Raw genomic sequence first — 22,993 nt, 5'->3', positions numbered from 1 at the left:
AACAAGTCAAAAGAATATTTATGGACTTATTTAAAAGTAGCAAAAAATGGGCCTCCCCTGGTGGCTCAGCAGTTGAGCGCTGGGCTGTGAAGCTGCCTGTAGCCTCTGCAGCGCTGGGTCCATCCCCGACCACCGGAGAGGGTGCCACATGGTGCTCAGACCTCTCCTGCCATGCCCACTGCTGCCCTCAGCAGTGTATTTCATCAGTCTGCCTGTTCTGTTCCCTGCTCTGGCTCTGGTGAATTCTCTCACCCTCCCACGCTTGTGACTGTACCCAGTGCTTGTATAAATAAAATAAATCTTAAAAAAAAAAAAAGTAGTAAAAAATACTGTTGTGTTAATATAAATAACTTTTTTTTTTTTTTAAAAATAGAAGATTTTTTATTTTTTTTTTTTAATAGAGGCATGTTATATTTATTTATTCATTTATTCATTTGTTTGTTTTGTTTATACATGCACTGGGTACAGTCAGAAGTGCGGGAGGGTGAGAGAATTCACCAGAGCCAGAGAGGGGAGCAGAGCAGGCAGAAGGACCGAAGTACACTGCTGAGGGGAGCAGCGGGCAGCAGGAGAGGTCTGCGCGCCATGTGGGACCCTCCTCCGGTGGCTGGGGAGCAGCCGGGGATCGAACCGGCGCTGCAGAGGCTGCTGGCAGCTTCGCAACCCAGCGCTCAACCACTGCGCCACCGGGGAGGCCCAATATAAATAACTTTTTAATGAAAAATAACCACACAGGGCCTCCCTGGTGGCGCAGCGGTTGAGCGCTGGGTTGCGAAGCTGCCTGCGGCCTCTGCAGCGCCGGTTCGATCCCGGGCTGCTCCCCGGCCACCAAAGGAGGGTCCCACATGGCGCGCGGACCTCTCCTGCCGCCCGCTGCTCCCCTCAGCAGTGTACTTCGGTCCTTCTGCCTGCTCTGTTCCCTGCTCTGGCTCTGGTAAATTCTCTCACCCTCTGTTCCCTGCTCTGGCTCTGGTGAATTCTCTCACCCTCCCGTGCTTCTGACTGTACCCAGTGCATGTATAAACAAACCATCAAACAAATAAATAAAAAAATAAATAAAACATGCCTCTATAAAAAAAAATTAAAAAAAATTAATATAAGACTGCTGAATTCTCATGTTCCGCATTTAGTTGTTGTAATAGGCTATTTTGGTTGAATGATAAAGAGAATCTGGCCTTACAACATCAGAGAATTTGAAAAGGGAGGGGAATTTTAATAAGCTTTTCAAATAACTGAACATACTGCATTAAAACTCAACTGGTGATGTGAAACCACCTCAGTGAACTTTTTATACTCATATTGAAGCTACTAGTCACTCTCTTGCACTTTTTTTTAAAGAAAGATTTTTTTCTTTCTTTTTTTTTTATAGCAGCATGCTTTATTTATTTATTTGTTTGTTTGTTTATACATGCACTGGGTACAGTCAGAAGCGCGGGAGGGTGAGAGAATTCACCAGAGCCAGAGCAGGGAGCAGAGCAGGCAGAAGGACCGAAGTACACTGCTGAGGGGAGTAGCGGGCGGCAGGAGAGGTCTGCGTGCCATGTGGGACCCTCCTCTGGTGGCCGGGGAGCAGCCAGGGATCGAACCAGCGCCGCAGAGGCCGCGGGCAGCTTCGCAACCGAGCGCTCAACCGCTGCACCACCGGGGAGGCCCAAGAAAGATTTATTTCTTTATGCATACAAGAGCTGGGGTGTAGACCAGAGGTGCAGGGGGTGGTGATGAGGGGATTCACCAGAGACAAATTGGGGAGCAGAACAGGAGGACTGACTGAAATACACTGCTGAGGGGAGCAGCGGGTAAGCCAGGAGAGGTCTGCTACACCATGTGGGTAGCTCCCTGGCCTGTGATTGAACTCTTGCTGCAGTGGCTGCGGATAGCTTTGTAGGTTACGTCTTAACCCCTTGCGCCACCAGGGAGGCCCCCTCTTGCACTTTTAATAGATTTTTTTACTTCATGCATGATTTTATAATATGGATTAGTCATTTGGGAAATATCCATAACTGACTTATACAGATATTCCAATTGTTGACATGTGATATAATATCATATGTCAATGGCGCCTTTGGAACATTACATGTACAATTGTGAGAAGGAGTGTGAGTTAGGCAAATAATATCTTTGTAGTATTTTAGAACTAGTTTTTATCTCCCAGAACCTAGGGGTTCCTGGTTCATACTTTGAAAAATACTGGGCTAACACTTTGATGAGACTGAGGATAGAGGTTAGGCCAGAATGAACTTACGAGTGATGCTAAGGAGTTTAGACTTGACTAGTAATAATCATTTAAAGGGTTTTAAGTAGAGGAATGGTATATGTGTGTATATGTGTGTGTATACATGTGTGCATACATGTATTTTACATGCAATAAAATGCACACGTGCACATATATTTAACATGCAGTAAAATTCACAGATCTTAAAATTAATTTAGTAAGTGTTATCAACTGCGTACGCCCATGTTACTAACATCCAAATTGAGATGCATAATATTTCATTCTCTCAAAAAGTTTCCTTGTGTTCTTTCTAGTCTGTTTTCCTATGGCCACAAAATGATTTCTGTTACCATAAAAAACATTGCCTATATTTGGATTTCATAGAAATGGAATCATACAGTGTATACTTTTTTTTTTTTTAAAGATTGTTTATTTATGCATACAAGAGCTGGGTGGGACACAGGCCAGGGATGTGGGGGGTGAGAGGATTCACCAGAGATAGAGTGGGGAACGGAACAGGCAAACTGACTGAATACACTGCTGAGGGGAGCAGTGGCGAGTCAGGAGAAGTCTGCCTCGCCTTGTGGGTTTCTCCCTGGCTGGCTGGGGATAGAACTTGTGCTGCAGAGGCTGTGTATTGCTTCATAGTGCTGTGCTTAACCCCTACTCGTTGCGCCACCAGGGAGGCCCACATATAGTGTATACTCTTGAGACTCTGTCTTCTTTAATTTAACATAAATATTTTTGAGATGTATTTATGTTGTTAGGTATGTCAGTGGTTCATTCTTTTTTTAAGTAACTGAATAGTATTCCTTAGTTGACATATAGTTCTTATGCTTCCTTTTCCTTTTGGCTTCATGTCTGTTTTCCACGTTAGCATGTAGTCATTTATCTTACTCTTTTTAACTGCTGTATCATACTGATGTGTACTGTAATTAAAGTTGTTTCTGACTTTTTTTTTAAAGATTTATTTCTTATTTATTTATGCATACAAGAGGTGTGTAGGCCAGAGGTATAGGGGGTGAGAGGATTCACCAGAGACTGAGTGGGAAGCAGAACAGGTGGACTGACTGAAATACACTGCTGAGGGGAGCAGCAGGCGAGACAGGAGAGGTCTGCTGCGCCATGTGGGTCAGCACCCTAGCCGGGGATCTAACTGGTGCTGCTGTGAATGGTGATAGCTTGATAGCACTGAGACTTTAACCCTTGCACCACCAGGGAAGCCCCTTCCTGACAAATTTTAAAAGTACCTTCCTAACTCCTTTAAAAAAATCCTATTGTATTTTGATTTCTTTGACTTTCTGGATTTGGGGAACTTGCGGATTAATTTTAGAAACATTGCTTTGGTTGTGGTCTGGAAAGAGTTGGAGGGAGGTGAGACAAAAGCAGGAGATCGTTTAGCCTGGAGTATTTTTTCTGTAATGGAAAAAATGCAATCTTAGCTTGGTAGGCTGTATAGTCTCTTTTGCCACTATTTTGTCATTTTAGCTCAAAAGCAGAGGTACACATTATGTAAAAAGTTGACATGACTGTATTCTGATAAAACTTTATTTGCAAAAATGTGATAAGCCAGGTCTTGCTCTGACTGGTTTTCAAATCTCTGATTTATGCTATTGCGGTGATTCAGGGAAGAAATGATACCAATATAAGCTTGGGGAGAGACAACAGGAAAAAAAGATGAATTTAGGAATAATTTTGGAAGTGGCATTGAGAGGATGTGGTGATTCCATGGGTGTGAGATGTGAGGAAGAGGGAGACATCAAGGCTAGTGCCTGGGCTTCTGGTTGGTTACTGGACTGCTGTGGGATTGTGGAGCACAGGGCTGTAGGGGAACGCTCTTGTCCGTGTTGGGATACAGGGAGGGTGGAGATGATACCTTCAATTACAGTCTTGTTAGGTATAGGCCCCTCTGGGGGCTACCAAAGAGAAGGTGCTCAGTGGACACTGACCATATACGTCTGGAACTCAGAAGGAGAGTGCTAGCTGAAGATATTGATTGAGGAATCGTCATCGCAGGAGCTGGTTGCAACCATGGGTATGGGTGAGACGGCTCCAAGAGTGTGGAGAGTGAGCAAGCAGGTGACCCAGGCCATGTTCCTGAGGAACCCATCACGATTTAGGAAGGCACATTGGGGAAGAATTCCTTATAGGAGACTGAAAAGCCAGGAGGAGAGAAGGAAAGCAGCAGAAGGTGGGCTCAAGAAAAGCCAAGGTAGGAGAGGACTGAAGATGAGGAAGTGTAATGTCAGATGCTGCGGAGACTCAGCCTGGAGGAGGGGCCATGGGGCACAACACCAGGAGCCTGTTCGTGACCCACCAGGAGATTCCCGGTGTGGCCCGGAGGACAGAGGTGATTGGAGTGCACAGATGGCAAACGGAAGGTGGTCAGGTAGACAGTGAATGCGGAGAACTCTTGGTTCTATGAAGAGCCGGAGAGGGAGGTGGTTAATTGGAAATGTGGGGTCAGCAGGAAGTTCTTTTAAAAACAGAAGAATCTTGAGGTGTGTAAACACTGATGGGAAAGACAGGAGGGAGAAAGAGGCTGAAGTAAGCCTGAGAGGGAAATAAATACATGTGCAGGACCTTCACAACTTGTGAAGTGCTCTGCCAAGTTAGTCGTTGATTCTTCTTCAGTGTCAAGAGGCTCTTGGGCCTAGGGCTCCACATGTGGAGAGCACTCAGGGTTGAGGGTGTCGCATAGGAAGAAGAGCAGCGGGATTAGCGAGCAGCTGCGGGGTCAGCCCGGGCGGGCCAGGTGTCTGTGGGGCACATGCAGCCCCAACCCTGGGACGGTGGTGGTGTAGAGCTTCCCTGTTGATAGATATACCAAGACTGAAATAGGTTAAATCCTGCTGTGAAAAACACTTCACCACGTGGCAAGTATTTTTAGGCGTCTGGAGTAGCTGTGCCTTATTGATACAGTTAGGAAAAACTTCTCAAATGGAATTCTGAATTTGGAAAGCCTAATTCATTTTAACTGGTGGCATCTCTCAGAAGGTACAGAATTGGGGCTTTCTCTTTTGGTGCTTTGGGGTCCCTTTCCAGTGGGGACGTCCAGCTCCCCCTTCAGGTTGGTATCCCGCAAGGCTCAGTGCCCTGCCAGGTGCTTGCTATGGGGACATGGGTTATAAATAAACACGCATTGGCCCGAATGCATGGTCATCCTGCCCAGGCAGGCTCCCAACTTTCTGGTCACTGTCAGACACCAGCTGTGGCTTCCTAGTACATCCTGGGACTTGCCAGTGCGTCCTGCCCAGAGTGGCACTGAGCACCATTCGTGTACTCAAGTCCTCTGTTGTTTTGTTCCTGTTTATCCAAGAACACTGGTTAAAGAAGTCTGAGCAGAGAGCATTCTGTTCACATGATGGAGAAATTGCGGAAGGCTTTGCCTTGCATGAAATTTGTCAATAAGATCATGCAGGCTGACTTAGCTTTCTAAAATCTTGGAAATTTCTGTTCCTCTGCTAAGACAACCCATGAGGCAGCTGATTATCCTGATGTTCTGTTACTGTTTCCTGTTTTTGGTTTGGGGTTTTTTTTTTTTTTTTTTTGTATTTTTTTTATTTTTTATTTTTTAAAGATTTATTTATGCATACAAGAGCTGGGGTACAGGCCAACGATGTGAGGGTGGGGTGGGGTATGTGTGTGAGAGGATTCACCAGAGATAGAGTGGGGAACAGAACAGGCAGACTGACTGAAATACACTGCTGAGGGGAGCAGCGGGTGAGACAGGAGAGGTCTGCATTGCCATATGGGTAGCTCCCCAGCCGGCTGGGGATCAAACTGGTGCTGCAGAGGCTGTGGATTGCTTCATAGTGCGGTGCTTAACCCCTAGCACCACCAGGGAGGCTTTATGGTGTCTTTTATCACTGATTTTTTTTTTTTTCAGATTTATTTTATTTATTTATTCATACAAGCACTGGGTACAGTCAGAAGCGCAGGAGGGTGAGAGAATTCACCAGAGCCAGAGCGGGGAGCAGAGCAGGCAGAGGGACTGAAGTACACTGCTGAAGGGAGCAGCGGGCGGCAGGAGAGGTCTGCGCGCCATGGGGGACCCTCCTCTGGTGGCTGTGGAGCAGGTGGGGATCGAACCAGCGCTGCAGAGGCTGCGGGCAGCTTCGCAACCCAGCACTCAACCGCTGCGCCACTGGGGAGGCCCTTTTATCACTGATTTTGAGTAGACCATTGTACCTACTTTCCGTGGTCTAGCTCATATTTTATCAGCATGCTCGAATAATGTTTTTTAAAAAATAGCAACTTGAAAAAATATTTTTCTGTAGGATTTAATTTCATTTAGGACAAATTCTTTTTCTTTTGAATGTCTCCAATCTGATGATGGTGAAGAGCGGGTTTTACTAACAGAAATTTGTTTGAAGTTAACATTTTATCAGAATGCAGGTAGTTAATCGAAGTCATCAATCCAAAACAATAAAAACTGACTGAGGACCTACTATGTGTTGGTCCTTGAGCTAGTGCTAGAGACACATAAATTCAACACTGTTTCTGTTCTCAGGGAGTTCCTTGGTCAGGTCGAATTTCCCAAAATATATTTGGAAATGCCAGTTAAATGAAATTCCTTGATCAAGTAAGTCAGAAAAGTAGTTCTTGCTTCATCCCCAGTCATCTTAGAGGTTCTCATTGCAAACAACTATATAATGGTCATGAGAATTCCTACAGAAAGAAACCTCTTTATGTATGTTTCATAAAAATTTTCTTCAGTTTGTATCATACAGGTGCTCTCAGTGTGCACGTGTGTAAAAATTTTTAACATCTTAAAAGCCCTTTGGTTCAACATGGCGGAAACTTCAATGGTGATGGAAGTGTCACATGTGACTTTTGAGTGGTTGAAATGTTGCTAGTAGAAGTGCATTTTTTATTTTATTATTTTGTAAATTTTATTTTATAAATTTTAATGATAATTTATTATTTTATAAATTATCAATTTAAATTCAAACAACCACATGTGACTAGTGGTTTCCCAATTGGACAGTGCCCCTTTGGACGTTACTTTGGGAAATGGTGATTAAAAATGTGTTTTTACTTATTCATTCTACAAACATTAGCAGCAAGCTCATGGTGGTCACTGGGTAGAAGTGTCCTCGTCCTCAAGGAGGTCCTGATTTGGTGGGGGCAACAAGCACCCCCTGTGTAATGACGAGCATCAGGGGATTACTTGGAGCACAGAGGAAGGATTTCAGCTTTGAGTGGGAGGTTGCGTAATCAGAGAAGGTGCCTTGGAGGGGCCCTCGAGAATGAGTGAGAGTGGATAACGAGCCTCACTGCCTGTTTCAAGGTGCAGGTACTACCTGTTTGGTGCAGAGTGTGTGTTTGTCTCAGGTTCTTGTGTGAATAAAATCACCCTCGGCAGGACTTGCAGGAAAAAGTAACGAGGCTTCGTTCTCATTTATTCTTCTGTCCACTTGCAGTCAATCAAGCCTTGCATAGATTGGGCTCTGAGTGGCACCTTTGAGTGCCCCCAAATCACCTCCATGGGTTTATGCTGATGATGTCATTTGCATTGGGTCTGATAGAAGTGGGGACAGGGACAATGCCATGTGTGACTGCCCCTGTTTTAGTGGGTTGAGGAAACTCACTTGAAGGGGTTAAGGTTTTAGGAGAGCTGTAGCCACTTTGGTGTTTTTGTTCATAACTGTGGGGCTCTGGTGGTCTGAACTTTATGTTTATTCCTTCCCTCCAGATGGTGTCCTACTCCTCCGTCCTCACAGCTATCAGTAAGGTATGACCATGGCCACCAGGTTGGGGAGGGTAACAGAGGCCCACTAGTGGCAGGCAGGGCCCCACCTCGGGGGTCCTGTGACCTCTGACAGGCAGTTCACATGGCTCTGCCCGCCTTGTTGCTTCCATTGGCGGCATGGGGCCCTAGGAAACGGGACTGGCAAGTAGGTGTCAATTCCAGTGTTAAAAGGAAACCTGAGGTTGGAGGAGAGATGAGCAGGCGTCCTGAATGAGCGCATCTGCCCCATGTGCGGCCATCAGCAGAGGGCGGGGGGTGGGGGGGGTGGGGGGAGCGCTGACTGGGGCGTTCCACACCTCCACCATTCTTTCCACAGTTTGATGACTTTTCCCGGGACCTGTGCGTCCAGGCTTTGCTGGATATCATGGATATGTTTTGTGACCGACTAAGGTAATGCAGGGTGAGATCTCCCACCTCCCAGCATTGTCTTTGTGTGAGGGAGAAGCTCCTAGCGCATAGGTTGAGACCAGCCGTGGGGTTCCCACACTTCTTCCCACATGCTCATCTATCCACCCATCCCCATCCCTTCCCATTTACTCTCTGAGGACAAGGAAACCTCTCCCTGTTCAGGTAGCTCATTTGAAACCTTGTCCAGTGGAAGGAAGCCAGCAGGGCAAAGTGTCTTCCTGAGGACTTTGCTGGCTTCCCAACTCTCTTCCCTCGTAGGGGAGGGCCAGACACTCCGGGAACATTGGTGTGGGTCAGATTTCAGCCTTTGGAGCCCAGACAGATCTTGCTTGCCTTCTTTCCCTTTAGCTGTCATGGCAAAGCTGAGGAGTGCATCGGGTTGTGTCGGGCCCTTCTCAGCGCCCTCCACTGGCTGCTGCGCTGCACTGCAGCCTCTGCAGAGCGGCTCCGGGAGGGGCTGGAGGCAGGCACTCCCGCTTCTGGGGAGAAGCAGCTGGCCATGTGCCTGCAGCGGCTGGAGAAGACCCTCAGCAGCAACAAGAACCGGGCCCTGCTCCACATCGCCAAATTAGAGGAGGCCTGTATGTCCCCTGGTTCCCTTGTGCCCCACCTGCCATTGCTCCCATAGCCGGTTCTTTAATTGAGAGGGGAGAGGCAGGATGCCATCCCACTTCTTTCCAGAAGGATCCGAAATCATCCCACTTCCTTTTTTTTCTCCCCATAAGCATTGCATACATCCCAGGGACTTGGGCAGGGTGGCACCCGAGCCAATCAACCAACAGGTATTTACTGAGCATTATTATATGCCCAGCACTGTGCCAGGTGCTGGGGGCGGGGGGTGGGGGGGCTACCAAAGGAGCATGTGGCAGGGTCCCTGCCTTCAGCAAGCATACATGCCAGTGGGGAGTGAGACTAGCATGCAGTATACGTGAAAAAATGAGAGGATGAGACAAGCATACCGCCCCGCCCCACCTTGTGTTTGGCTCCATGGTAACTCATGAAGCAGTGGCTCTGGTGTGTGAGTGGCACCTAAGCTGGCCTGTTAGGTGTGGGCACTGCCTGCCCTCAGGCCTGTTGTGCTGCTCACCTCTTGACTCAAGTGCTGGTGTGGATCAAGGGAAGCTTCTAGACCCTGAGAACAGACAGATCACCTGATAGGAGGGAAGACTGGTATTTCTGGACATGGGACCTAAAGACCATAGTCTTGCTATGGCTTGGGACCCCTAAGACTTTCTTGTTCTCCAGTTATCAGATTGCTAGGCCACGTTATACCCAGTCTCAGGAGACCTGAGGTTCTCTCCCCTGGCTGGAGAACTTTCTGTATGATTAGTATATTATTCCTCAAAACATGTTGTATTGTCTGTGAAAAGTCTAGAAAGATGATCACGATGTGAAGGTGTTGGCAGTTTCTTACCTATCTAGAGTACTTGACAAATGTTTCTTGACTGAAAAGTGAGTGAATTTTTAACTTAATGGACCTCAAGTCTTATGTTTTTGTTTCCTTCCCCAACCCCCGTGCTACATGGAGGTTGATGGGCTAGTTGGTGCCACTGTTGATCATTTGACCCTCTGGAATTGTGGGACAAGTGACTTCTGATTAAGTGTTAATTGGTGCAGTGTAGACTGTGCGTGCAGGCATTTAGGAGGGTCGCTCAGGGGGTTGCACAGTTGGGTAAGTGGTGAGAGGAGCTGGGGCTTGACCCAAGACTTGAAGGGTAGTGAGGGTGTGAGAAGGGAGGTGGGAGGAAAGGCATCTCAGAAGGGGGGAGCTGTGCCAGCAGAGGTGTGCAAGGAGTGGGGGGCAGGGAAGCTACCTGGGAAGAGGAGTCATGCCACTGCCTGGTGCCCTGAAGTGAGGTGTGGCCACCCTCCCTGTTCAGTCACTCGCCTCCTGCCTCCCTTGACCTCCACCTCTGCCCATGATAGGCCAGACCTGGTCTCTAAGGCCAGCTGTGTGCCACCCCTAGAGGCCAGGCCTCTGGGAATGGTCTCTCGGTGTTCATTGTTGGTGCTCATCCCCCTTCTAGAAACAGTGCATGCTGTCCTCAGGCTCTTGGCCTTCAGGTCACTCTCAGGGGAAGCCTCCCTTCCTGGTTTTGTGGGCTTAGGGGGTGCTTCGGCGTTTGGGGCCAGTGCCCGCTCTGTTCCCCATGATGTTTCTGCACTCCCTTTTCTCCACCAGCCTCCTGGACAGCCATTGAGCATTCTCTCTTGAAGCTTGGGGAGATCCTGGCCAATCTCAGCAACCCCCAGCTCCGGAGCCAGGCTGAGCAGTGTGGCACACTCATTAGGAGGTACCTGGTTCCCAGGGAGACTGTGGTGAAGCTCGAGAGGCCCGCCAGTGGGTGTGGGTGGGAAGAGGTGGTGCCAGCCCAGCGCCTGTGCCCTCTGGCTCTTCCTGGCTCCCCTAACACCGCCCCCTGCCCCTGTGTGTCTTGCCCTCAGCATCCCCACCATGCTGTCTGTGCACTCGGAGCAGCTGCACAAGACTGGCTTCCCCACGGTGCACGCAGTGGTTCTGCTCGAGGGCACCATGAACCTGACCGGCGAGATGCAACCCCTAGTGGAACAGCTGATGATGGTGAAGCGCATGCAGGTGGGGGGCCAGAGCTGCTCCTTTATCCCTGAGGCCCTGACTAGGCGGGGGTGGGAGGAAGCTCCTTTGGCCCTTCTGGGAGCAGTGTGGGGCCTGTCCTGCACGGTGCTGCCATTTTGCCTGGCAACCCAGGTCCTTGAATTAGAGTGGGAGTGCTGGGCAACAGCGTGCCCAGCCAGAACCTCCTGGTCATTCAGAGATGACTATGGAGTGCACATTCTTACACCTCATCCTTGATCTTGCCACAGCATATTCCCACCCCACTTTTCGTCCTGGAGATTTGGAAAGCTTGCTTTGTGGGGCTCATCGAGTCTCCAGAGGGGATGGAGGAGCTCAAGTGGACAGCTTTCACCTTCCTCAAGGTACTCGACATGCGAGCAGCAGCTGGTCCAGGATGTTCTCAGGAAGAGTGTGAACACCCCGGACCTTTGCCCCATGCGTCTCCCTGCTGGCATCGTGCCCAGTCTGCCAGGTCCCCCAGCACAAGTTCCCATCGATTGCTTTCTCTGCAAGTCTCTGGGCTATATTTAGCCCACTTGGCAGGCCTCTGCCTTTCTTAGCACGGAGCCGCTGTGCAGCTCTGTCATCAGCCAGACGGTTTAGGCATCAGCGAGTAAGGGAAGGGGTCCTGGACCTCAGAACAAGGCTCCACTTTGTTCGTGCACGACCTATTGAGGGAGGTCTGGATCCTGAAGGCTGAGGAAACCTGGCACACAGGTCCCTGTCAGCTTACTGGTCTGTCAAGGAGTGCTTGCTTTCTTTTTTTTTTTTTTTTTTAAGATTTATTTATACATATAAGAGCTGGGGTGTAGGCCAGAGGTGCCAGGGGAGTGAGATGATTCACCAGAGACAGTGGGGAGCAGAACAGCTGGAACAAGTGAAATACACTGCTGAGGGGAGCAGCGGGTGAGACAGGAGAGGTCTGCTGCGCCATGTGGGTCAGCTCCTTGGCTGGGGATCGACCTTGTGCTGCAGTGGCTGGTGATAGCTTCATTGTGCTGAGACTTAACCCCTTGCACCACCAGGGAGGCCCCTGTCAAGGAGTGCTTTCATTTCAGGATGGGAGTGGTCTTGTCTCTGCTCAGAGCAGGGGGTGAGGGGATGCCTTTAGTTCTGGGTGAAAGAGAGAAGAAATTGAGCTTCCCATTTCCCCCCTCTTCACCCTCCAGATCCCACAGGTTTTGGTGAAGTTGAAGAAATATTCTCACGGGGACAAGGTGAGTTGAAGAGATGATATGGGAGGCATGGGTGCAGGTAAGTCCTTGTGTCTGCCCCACAGAAGCAGGGCCATGGAGGTACCTGAAGGGTTGGGGGTACCAGCAGCTCGTGTATCCGAGTGTCTGCCTGCATCCTCAGACATGCCCTCGCCAGGAGGCCCTCTTGGGGCCACTGGCTCCTCATGCTCCGTCTCCTCCAGTCACTGGCAGTCAGTTATGGGTACAGAGCCTTGTAGGCCTTTATATGCAGCAGGGCGTCCCTGTGGGCCTGCATCCCAGGTGTGGGGGCACTGGAGGACCTTGCAGGCAGGTAGCAGTTTCTGACTCTGCAGGACTTTACTGAGGATGTCAACTGTGCTTTTGAGTTCCTGTTGAAGCTCACGCCCCTGCTGGACAAAGCTGACCAGCGCTGCAAGTATGAGCCCCGCTCCCCTGCCCTCTTCCTGGCTTGTCCCCTGCTTGTCTGCCAGATCAGCCTGGGGACTGTCTCCTCCTTGCTCCCCTGGCAGGAACCAAAGGAGCAAGCCCTTTGTGGTTGCCAAGGACCCCAGCCCTTCTACCCTCCAACGGCCCTCTTTTTTTTTTTAAACATTTATTTTTATTTATTTATGCATACAAGAACTGGCCAGAGGTGTGTGGGGGTTGGTGGTGGTGAGAGGATTCACTAGAGTCAAGAGTGGGGAGCAAAACAGGCAGACTGACTGAAATACACTGCTGAGGGGAGCAGCAGTCGAGACAGGAGAGGTCTGCTGCACCATGTGGGTTAGCTCACTGGCCGGGGATTGATCTCGTGCCACAGTGGCTGGTGATAGCTTCATAGTGCTGAGACTTTAACCCCTGCACCATTAGGGTGGCCCTCCAAAGGCCTTCTTTCTGAAGAAGGGAGGCTCCTGGGCTGGGAACCTTTGGTGCTGCCCGCTCCCTCCCAGGAATCCCTGCTGTGTGCCCAGTACCTCATCCTCTTTCCCTTCACAGCTGTGACTGCACAGACTTCCTACTGCAGGAATGCAGCAAGCAGGGGCTTCTGTCTGAGGCCAGTGTGGACAACCTTATGGCCAAGCGGTAAGTGTGAGGTCACCTGGGTGGTCCACAGGATACCCTTGACTTCACTTTCTCATATCCAGGTTTAGCTCCTGGGTGCTTTTTCCCTCTAGCGTCTGGGTTGCAGGTCTGGAGTTACCAGGGACAGGAGACCCTGATTTCCCACAGCAGGATTTCATGCTCCTAGGCATCACATTTTAACTCCTACTGTCCTGTGTGATCAAAATAAAATGCCCATATTTTCCTTCAACCCTTAGTGAACTTTCAAAATAGATGTAATAGCCAATGAACGACCTTTGATTGCAGTATCAGATGCGTGTTTACAGACATCACCCCAACCCCAAGCTGTTCCCATGTGTCCCACCTCTCTGTGCCTCTGCTTCTGGGACTTCCAGGGTACATATCTGGAATTTATCTCTCTTCCTCTTCCCTGGTCTTGGCCACAGGACGGCAGACCGGGAGCATGCGCCCCAGCTGAAGTCAGGAGAGAACGCCAATATCCAGCCCAACCCCGGGCTGATCCTCCGGGCAGAGCCCACCGTCACAAACATCCTCAAGGTGAGCATGCCCTCCTTGCAGTGCTGGGGCCATCTCTTCCCTTTCTGCTCCTACTTCCAGGTAATAGAGGTCACAGTCGTCTGTCCCTGCCTCTTACATCGCTGCTTTGAGGGTACAGACAGGGAAAAGGCAAGGGCAGCTGCTGTCAGAAACTAGCATTGGCTGAGCTCACTTGTAGGCTGGGCACTGAGAGAGGCTTTTACCTAAGTCAGGGTGTGTGGAAGCAGTGGAGATCCTCACAGCGAGGACTACACTCACCCCAAGCCCACCGCTGTTGTTCCAGTTTAGTTGAAAGCCACAGAGCAGAGAGTAGGGTTAGAATCTATTCCAGATTAGAGTTAGAAAGATGCAGATTAAACAGCAGGTCGCGATATCCTACTTAACAGAGACGTGCAGGAGAAATTGTGGCTAGGCTATATCTAGGGGGGCCTTCAGTGTACTTCAGGACTTGACTTCCTGTTGTGTCCTCAGACGATGGATGCAGACCACTCCAAGTCCCCTGAGGGGCTGCTGGGGGTCCTGGGCCACATGCTGTCCGGGAAGAGCCTGGACTTGCTGCTGGCTGCCGCCGCTGCCACTGGGAAGCTTAAGTCCTTTGCCCGGAAATTCATCAAGTAAGGAAGGCTGGGGTAGAGGAAGCATGTCTGAGGAGGTAGCAGAATTGAGGTGATGTCCTGGGGCCAGCATTTTCCCAGAGAGACCCTGCTAAGGTGGAGCATCTGCTGGGGACCTTGGGGGAAGGTGGCTGTCTGGACAGAAGTGCCCTTTTCAGCTGGGATGAAGTGGGGGGGCGGTCTGATCAGTGACCAGCCCCCATCAGTGGGCATGGTGGGATTCCGTGTGTGCCCCACTTGTGGGCCTCTTAGATTCTGCTGACTTTTTTGGTTGGCCTGGAGTTTTTTGGTTGTTCCATTCAATGAGCCATTCTCTAGGTCTTGGCAATCTTTTAAAAATAGAATTCTTTTTTCTGTATTGGTGATTCACTTTAAGTTTAACCTGTAGTCCAGACTGTAGTGACCACTCTCTGAGCAGATTTAGCTACTAAGCCTGATGTTGCCCAAGTTTTGCCCTGGTTAATGCGGCCTTTTTCCCATTCCTTCTGCAGTTTGAATGAATTCACGACACACAGCAGCGGAGAAAGCAGTAAGTCTGCTCTGAGTCCCCAAGGCCTGCTTGGGACTGAAAGAGGGGTGACAGAGAGAGTACAAGGGCAGGGAAGATGCCTTTGCTCACCCTGGAGAGGCTGTTTTGTCCTATGAGCGATGACTGACTGAAGCTTTTGGGGAGCCTTGAAACCAGTTAATGTTGGGCAAAGGATTCCCTAAAACCACCCTTTGTTTTTATTCCTCCCCCTTTATGGTTTGGTTAGCTATGAGGGGAGAGGAGGGTGTCAGGAGTCGTGATTACAAGGAAGGGATGATGTTTCAATTAAGACCCAAGAAAAGGATTCTGAGCCCCAGAGCTTTGAAGGAGCCGCTTGGTCTCTGACCTTCCTTAAGGCAAATCCTGATCCCCTCCCAACTCAGATGCGGGCCCCAGGCCTCTGCCCTCGGCTGTGGCTCAGCCTCCTTATTCTTCACAGCCAAAGCAGCCTCCGTTCGAGCCTTGCTCTTTGACATCTCCTTCCTCATGCTGTGCCATGTGGCCCAGACCTATGGCTCTGAGGTGAGTGAGGAGAACAGGCGGATGCGGGGTACCAAGTGCGTAAGGCAAAGGGCAAGGACACAACCAATACCTCTCCTCCCCTGACCCCCCCATCAGTCTCCCAAGCCAGTTAGTCCTGCTGACCATCCTGGGGGAAGTCTAAAGATGTCCTCTTGGTCACAGCCCAGTCTCTCCACCCACACTGACCACTAGGTGGCAACATCGCCTTGTCTTCTTCCCTTAGACCAGTTTGTCCCCAGCTCTAGTAAAGGGAAGCAACTGAGGCAGGAAACTGAGGTGCAGGGCGTGTCTTTCCCTTCTTTTCCCAGGTGATTCTGTCCGAGTCAAGCACAGGAACAGAAGTGCCCTTCTTTGAGACCTGGATGCAAACCTGCATGCCTGAGGAAGGCAAAATCCTGAACCCTGACCATCCATGCTTCCGTCCTGACTCCACCAAAGTAGAGTCCCTAGTGGCCCTGCTCAACAACTCCTCGGAGATGAAGCTGGTGTCAGTGCCTGGGTGCCCTCACTGAGGGTGGCGGTGGGGCAGGGCCACCACACTCCCTTAGTCCATCCTCCCCTCCCCTGTGATGATTTTTCTCCCATCTGTCCCCTTGTAGGCAGATGAAGTGGCATGAGGCCTGTTTCAGCATTTCAGCAGCCATCTTGGAAATCCTCAATGCCTGGGAGAATGGGGTACTGGCCTTTGAGTCCATCCAGGTAGCCCAACTTTCCAGCCACCTTCTCTCTTCCTTGAGTCGCAGAGCTTGTCTTAAGAGACCTTGTTATATGAGACCTGTCTTTGAGACTTTGTTATACACACGTAAATATGTGTGTGTGTGTGTGTATGTATATATGTTTTAAAGATTTTTAAATTTTATTTTATGCATATAAGATCTGGGGTGCAGGCCAGAGGTGAGAGGGTAAGAGGATTCACCAGAGACAGAGTAGGGAACAGAATAGGCAGATCCACAGAAATACACTGCTGAGGGGAGCAGCAGGTAAGACAGGAGAGGTCTGCTGCGCCATGTGGGTCACCTCCCTGGCTCAGGCCGCAGTAGCTGGTGATAGTGTGATAGTGCTGAGACTTTAACCTCTGCACCACCAGGGAGGCCTGCCTGACTTTGTTATATTTTGTAAGAACAAGGAGACCCTAATCCAGGAGCTCACGTTGCTGTACATCTTCCTTGTGATTGTAGTTTTCTTAGCTAGCCCTACCCACCCACTTTGGGAAAATCAAACTTGTGGTGAAAAGAGGTGTGGACTATATCTCCACCTGTCACACACTTAGCTGCCCACAGAGGCTGGGAAAAGTGATGGCCAAAGAAGTGGTTCCAGTCACCCTCTTCCCTTCTCAGAAAATCACAGATAATATCAAGGGAAAGGTATGCAGTCTGGCTGTGTGTGCTGTGGCTTGGCTCGTAGCCCACGTGCGGATGCTGGGGCTGGATGAGCGTGAGAAGTCGCTGCAGATGATCCGCCAGCTGGCAGGGCCGCTGTATAGTGAGAACACCCTGCAGTTCTACAATGAGAGGTCAGTCACCCGTCCCCTCCCTTGTGGAACACCGTAGGTCTGTTGTGAGAAGTCAGCACTCCAGTAACCACTCTGCCCCTCTTCTCTTACCTCCCCGGACACGCTGTTCCTTTGATCACTCATTTCCTTCTTCGTGTTTTCACTCACTGACTCAGCAACATCTCGTGTGTGTCTCTGTGCCAGGAGTGTTTATAACTCTGTTACTTCCCAGAAAGACAGACCCCAGACAGCAATGGTTCCTGCCCGAAAAGGGCTCACACTCTAGAGAACTAGTTGGACAGAAGAACAAATCATAATCTTAGCTATGTCACTGTAAAGGAGCTATGAACCATCTATGCATTTCTCATGCCTTGGGCATCTCCCCACCTCCCCAACTCTCCACCTCCCACCTGGTTATTTTTGTGACATGGTACTGCCTCAGTTTTTCAGAGACTTGGAGGACTTTCCTGGCAACTTCAGCTATGTAGAATTCAGTGGTATTGGTGCATTCATCCATCCAATAAGTTTTCTTTTTAATTGTGGTTAGAAATACCTAACGTAAAGCTTACCATTGTGACCATTTTTAAGTGGACAGTACAGTAGTGTTAAATATATTCACATTGGATTGAAACAGATCTCCAGAACTTTTTCATCTTGCAAATCTGTAACACTAACCATTGAGCAACAACCCTCTTTCCCGCCACCATCCCCCCTGGCATCCCCCCACCTATGCCTCTGGTAACTACTCACTGCTTCTGTGAAGTCAACTACGAAGTCGACTACTTTGGATACCTCATATAAGTGGAATCATTCAGTGTTTGTCTTTTTATGACTTCTTTTACTTATCATCATGCTCTTGTGGTTGCATGTGACAGACGCTCTTTTTTAAAGGCTGTATAATATCCCACTGTGTATAGATCACATTTTGTTTATCCATTCATCAGTGGATGGACACTTGGGTTGCTTCCACCTCTTGCTTGTCATGAATGGGCTGCCACGACCATGGTCAGGCACCAACCAATAAGTTATGAGTGGCAACTCCCAGGGCAGGCACAGAGGATGCCTTATATTGGAGACATCTTATGTGGAGAAGTGGAAACATGGAGCTGAAATGAGGTTGGGGAGGGTCTGTAAAGTTACATCTGTTTTCCCCTTGCCTCTTCTCCTTTCTCCCCCTCTCACGTGTACCGAGGTGTTGGCTCTGCTGTACTCCATGTAAGACCCAAACTCCTATCTGGTGAGGGGTGTGGGAAATCTGTGGCTCCAGCATGCAGGTGGAAAAAGTACTCAAAGTCCTAGCAACTTTCCCCATGCCACCCGCATTCCAGGAACGGCTCACACCCAGATCCAGCTCTGAATTCACAGCTGGAGACTTCACGAGAAATTTCCTGGATATATACTTACATGTGCCCAGCTACCAAGGGCCGGGAAGACTACTGTGGGGCAGTCCTGGGCCCCTGTCCTGGAAGTAACAGTTTACTTTGGGAGGACGCCAGGGCTGGGCGGGGACCCCTGTAAGCACTCAGCCCAAAGGGAAGTGATCATATTTATTTATGCCAAAGGATTGGCAGGGCCCAGGCCTGGGGATGGGGGAAGTTGAAGTTGGAGAGAGAGTGAGAGGGATAATATAATTATATTGTCAGACTAACCTGGTGGTGGGGAGGCCCCCCAAACCAGCTTTGTGCTCAGCCAATGAGCATCCTGCCCCCAGAACCAGCAGGGTCAGTTCTGCTGGGGGACTGGAACTTCCCTGTCTCCTCCCTGAGCACAGCATAGGGTTAATTCCCCTGGAGTATTTCCGTAACCCAAGTCCTGGGAAAAGTCTGGCCTGGCTGTTTCTTCCTCTCCCCACCCTGACTCTTGAACCCATGTGTCCTGAAGCTCAGGTCCTGCCCCTCCCCACACTCCAGGGTGGTGATCATGAGCTCGATCCTGGAGCACATGTGTGCTGATGTGCTGCAGCAGACCGCCACGCAGATCAAGTTCCCATCCACGGGCGTGGACACCATGCCCTACTGGAACCTGCTGCCCCCCAAGCGACCCATCAAGGAGGTGCTGACCGATGTGTTTGCCAAGGTGCTGGAGAAGGGGTGGGTGGACAGCCGCTCCATCCACATCTTTGATACACTGCTGCACATGGGCGGCGTCTACTGGTTCTGCAACAATCTGATCAAGGTACTTGTCCGAGTCTGGCAGACTGGGGCAGGGGCAGACACAGGTTCCCTCAGAGAAAAAACCTGACAATCTAGAACCCTATCCTCTGAATTCCCATTGCCCAACAGGTCAGCGGGCTTCTCTGAGGGGCTGCTCCGACTGTGGGGGTGGGGGTGGGGGGAGCAGGTAGGGAGCTCCTAACACCATGAGACACTCTCTTGCCTCTCTGCCCCTGGACTCTGGTAGCTCTGGCCTGAGGCTGGTACAGCATAAAGATGGAGCTGCACCTCCCAGGGGGCCTGGCTGGTGGTGGGGGAGGTGTCAGCCATGTGGGTGGGCCTCCCTCCTCAGTGCCCCCGCTCTGCCCATCCAGGAGCTGCTGAAGGAGACACGCAAGGAGCACACGCTGCGGGCGGTGGAGCTGCTCTACTCCATCTTCTGTCTGGACATGCAGCAAGTGACCCTGGTCCTGCTGGGCCACATCCTGCCTGGCCTGCTCACCGACTCCTCCAAGTGGCACAGCCTCATGGACCCCCCTGGCACTGCCCTTGCCAAGTAGGACCTCACCCAGGGCCTCAAGTCACCACAGCCAAGTCGGGCGCCCTCACCAGGGCCACCCCAGGGGCCCTGGACTGTGGGGCAGCCTATGAGATGGGGCCTGATCTTGGGGGGCCCAGGAAATCCTTTGGTCTGACTTTTTCCTGTGATCCTTTGCCAGGCTTGCCGTCTGGTGTGCCTTGAGTTCCTACTCCTCTCACAAGGGACAGGCGTCCTCCCGCCAAAAGAAGAGGCACCGTGAGGATATTGAGGTAGGTACCCCTCCTGCCTTGTTCCCCAGTTTGTTCTACTTATAATTACTGAAGCTTTTCTGAGAAGGGTGCATTCCCAGGTGAAGCTAGCAGCACAGCCCCTGCTCCTGGGCAGCTGTGTGTTGGGGCTCCATTAGTGAAGCGTCTGCAGGGGTAACTGTGAGAAGGTCTCAAACCAGACGGGGGCAGGGGAGCAGAAGGGGGAAGAGGGACTGAGATGAAGAGCATCCATTCGCCCCCCTGGGATGCCAGCAGGGGCCTGTGGGGAGTCATCTCTTCACTCAGCAGGGAGTTGGGGTATTCGTGATTCTCCCACCTTCTAGGATTATATCAGCCTCTTCCCCTTGGACGACATTCAGCCCTCGAAGCTGATGCGCCTGCTGAGCTCCAATGAGGAGGACACCAACATCCTTTCGAGTCCCAGTGAGTGAGGAGGGGGCTGGGCCTGCCACTTCCTCTCCTGGGAATCGCCACTGCCTGGGCAAGCTGCCTGGCAAGGTTCCCCACCTGCGACCAGAGGGCATGGTAGGGGTTTGTCCAGTCCTGGCCCCTCCAACCTCTCTGTCCCGACCCCAGGGGTGTGGTGGGTCTCTCCCTAAGGGTTGGGGCTCTGCTTTCCAGCTCCCACCCTTGCCAGGACTTCGCTGTCCCCTCCCCGCTCCGCAGGGTTGAGGAGTGAGTGACTGCCTTGGGCACAGCCACTGACTCACCAGCTCTGGCCTTCCTTGCCTCAAACATGTCCTGAGGCCTGAAGCAGGCCCAGGCTGGGACTTGGAGCTGCTCCCCACTCTTCCCGCCTGAGGAGCACCCCTCCCCCTCTTGCCTTCCCACATGTCTTCACTGTCTGCTGTCCTCTCCTTCCTCCAGATGTCCTGCCATGGCCCCCTCTCTGCCAAGGGTTCCTGCTGTGGCATTTAGTTTTTCCGTTTCCAGAGATTTCTCCTGAATCTGGAAGTTTCTCTGAGATCTTTTAGGGACTAGGGGGTGAATTGTGCGCACACAAAGGAAAGAGACTGGGTCTGCTACCTACAGATGCTGTGATCTTTGGCTAGTGACTTAGCAAATCTGAGTCTTAGTTTCTTCGTCTGTAAGGTGGAGCTGTTGTGAGGGCCCAGCAGGTTAATTTGCAGATTGGCACATGGTTGTGCCCCCCAGATGGTAGTTTCTCTCATCTCTCACGGGGTCCCTCCCAGCTGGAACTCTGGCCCCAAGTGGTAACTCCAGGCCTGACGGGTGGGGCTTCCCGGGACACAGGCAGCCCTTTTCTCAGTGCGGCCTCCACCTGACCCCACAGCTGACCGGTCCATGAGCAGCTCCCTGTCAGCCTCCCAGCTCCACTCCGTGAACATGAGAGACCCACTGAACCGAGTCCTGGGTGAGTCCCCCTCCCGCAAAGAGCCCCCTTCATAGCAGGAGGTGGCAGAGAGTCCTCATCAGCTGGAAGGTGCCCCTCGCCCAGCTCCACCCTCCCTCTTCCCTCCATCCCCCAAGTGGCCAGCTCTCAGCCTCCCTCAGCCTCCCATTTCCCCTCCTAACTTGCCCCCAGTGTCCGCTGCCTGTCCTCTTTTTATTTTTATTGTTTTTTAAAGATTTATTTATTTATACAAGAACTGGGGTACAGGCTAGAGAGGCGGGAGGGTGAGAGGATTCACCAGAGACAGAGTGGGGAACAGAACAGGCAGATGGACCGAAAGCACTGCCGAGGGGAGCAGCGGGTGAGGCAGGAGAGGTCTGCGCCATGTGGGTATCTTCTTGGCCGGCCGGGAATCGAATCTGTGCTGCAGAGGCTGCGGACAGCTTCACAGCGCGGTGCTCAACCTGCTGCGCCACCAGGGGAGGCCCCCTTCCTCTTTTTCATAACCCCTTTTGGGTCCACTCTTTGCATGAATTTCTTTCCCCTTTTCTGTTCTACCTGCTCCTGAAGTCCAACCTCCTCTCTCATCCTTTCTCCCTTTGCGCACAGCCAACCTGTTCCTGCTCATCTCGTCTGTCCTGGGCTCGCGCACGGCCGGCCCGCACACGCAGTTCGTGCAGTGGTTCATGGAGGAGTGCGTGGGCTGCCTGGAGCAGGGCAGCCGGGGCAGCATCCTGCAGTTCATGCCCTTCACCACCGTGAGTGTCCTTCTGGTCCTCCCTGGGAGGGTTTCTCAGGGTCAGCAGCCAGCCCTAGGGGTGGGGCGGGACCTCCTTCCTCCTCAGACATGGCCCCCGCCCCTGAGGCAGTCCTGCTCCGAAAACTTGTCTGTCTGTCTGTGGCAGGTGTCGGAACTGGTAAAGGTGTCTGCCATGTCCAGCCCCAAGGTGGTTCTGGCCATCACGGACCTCAGCCTGCCCCTGGGCCGCCAGGTGGCTGCCAAGGCCATCGCAGCGCTCTGAGGGGCCTGGGGAGCTCTGTCCCTGTGCCCCACCAGGGAGCTGCAAGGAGAGATGAGGCATTACCACTCACATCCATAGGATGTAGGAGCCCTTTGCTGGCTTCCAGATCTTTCCCCTGCTACTGACTTCTGACCTCTAAGGTCTCCCAGTTCCTTTCTGGCATAATTTCCTCACCTGGCTGAAGCAGCCAGGCTCCTCAGCCCTGGGTGGTCGCCCCACACCACTGCGTTCTGGTGCTGTGACCCCCCTTCGGAGAGTAGATTACCTCTGAGGAACTGTCAGCGCGCAGAGTATGTATGTATTTATTTTTTTGTAATACATAAGGGAAGTTCACCTCAGCTCATTTATAAATAAAGACACTGTGGACCCCTTTGTGAGGCTAAGTACTGTCGCTGCCTAGGTCTGGTTGGAGCAGGAACAGTGTCTTCTGGAACCCCGTGTGCCGGGAGCTGCGATGTGGTTGAGGGGGAGGGTGGACCCCAGCAGGTCAGTCCCACCTGGCTGCCCACCCACGTCCCAGAGTCAGCTTGCTCTGAAAAGGGATTTTACTGAGCACCCCCTGGTGCTGGGGGTGGGCTCCCCAACCGGCCCAGCCCCGCCCTGAGCCTGACTTACCCCGAGTCTGGCCTGTCCTCTCCAGGAAGGGACGGGCTGTGCAGGGTGAGGACTCTGCCTCCCCTGCCCCATGCATCCAGGGACCCTGTTCTCCA

General features: G+C 51.4%; 1 protein-coding gene and 1 non-coding gene across 6 annotated transcripts in view; both read left to right on the top strand.

The window, feature by feature from the left end:
- MED24 (mediator complex subunit 24) overlaps positions 1-22,680 on the top strand; it is a 32,826-nt gene extending 10,146 nt beyond the window's left edge. For 3 of the 5 annotated variants that reach the window (XM_054689589.1, XM_037494548.2, XM_037494549.2), the window contains exons 4-26: positions 7,911-7,949; positions 8,284-8,357; positions 8,724-8,956; positions 10,558-10,669; positions 10,821-10,971; positions 11,220-11,333; positions 12,141-12,188; positions 12,521-12,603; positions 13,164-13,250; positions 13,676-13,787; positions 14,259-14,401; positions 14,893-14,930; positions 15,370-15,452; positions 15,761-15,939; positions 16,052-16,151; positions 16,790-16,965; positions 18,855-19,119; positions 19,472-19,653; positions 19,817-19,907; positions 20,231-20,330; positions 21,202-21,282; positions 21,871-22,019; positions 22,167-22,679. In XM_054689589.1, the coding sequence (XP_054545564.1) occupies positions 7,911-7,949; positions 8,284-8,357; positions 8,724-8,956; positions 10,558-10,669; positions 10,821-10,971; positions 11,220-11,333; positions 12,141-12,188; positions 12,521-12,603; positions 13,164-13,250; positions 13,676-13,787; positions 14,259-14,401; positions 14,893-14,930; positions 15,370-15,452; positions 15,761-15,939; positions 16,052-16,151; positions 16,790-16,965; positions 18,855-19,119; positions 19,472-19,653; positions 19,817-19,907; positions 20,231-20,330; positions 21,202-21,282; positions 21,871-22,019; positions 22,167-22,283 (2,757 nt within the window). In that variant the 3' untranslated portion in view covers positions 22,284-22,679. Of the gene's footprint in view, positions 1-7,910; positions 7,950-8,283; positions 8,358-8,723; positions 8,957-10,557; positions 10,670-10,820; positions 10,972-11,219; positions 11,334-12,140; positions 12,189-12,520; positions 12,604-13,163; positions 13,251-13,675; positions 13,788-14,258; positions 14,402-14,892; positions 14,931-15,369; positions 15,453-15,760; positions 15,940-16,051; positions 16,152-16,789; positions 16,966-18,854; positions 19,120-19,471; positions 19,654-19,816; positions 19,908-20,230; positions 20,331-21,201; positions 21,283-21,870; positions 22,020-22,166 lie in introns of all 5 variants that reach the window. The other 2 variants (XM_037494551.2, XM_037494550.2) reach the window with 1 other exon arrangement.
- On the top strand, positions 15,188-15,291 carry LOC119233197 (small nucleolar RNA SNORD124). Its single transcript, XR_005122344.1, has one exon. It is a non-coding gene; the product is annotated as a small nucleolar RNA SNORD124 (small nucleolar RNA).
- Positions 22,681-22,993: the final 313 nt, after the last annotated feature.

The sequence above is a fragment of the Talpa occidentalis genome, unplaced genomic scaffold (genome assembly GCF_014898055.3).
Source record: "Talpa occidentalis isolate TD23 unplaced genomic scaffold, MPIMG_talOcc4v2.1 talOcc4.7, whole genome shotgun sequence".
NCBI classification, from domain to species: Eukaryota; Metazoa; Chordata; class Mammalia; order Eulipotyphla; family Talpidae; genus Talpa; species Talpa occidentalis.
Note: the sequence above shows the minus strand (reverse complement) of the source record. Positions and strands in the feature narration are given on the sequence as shown.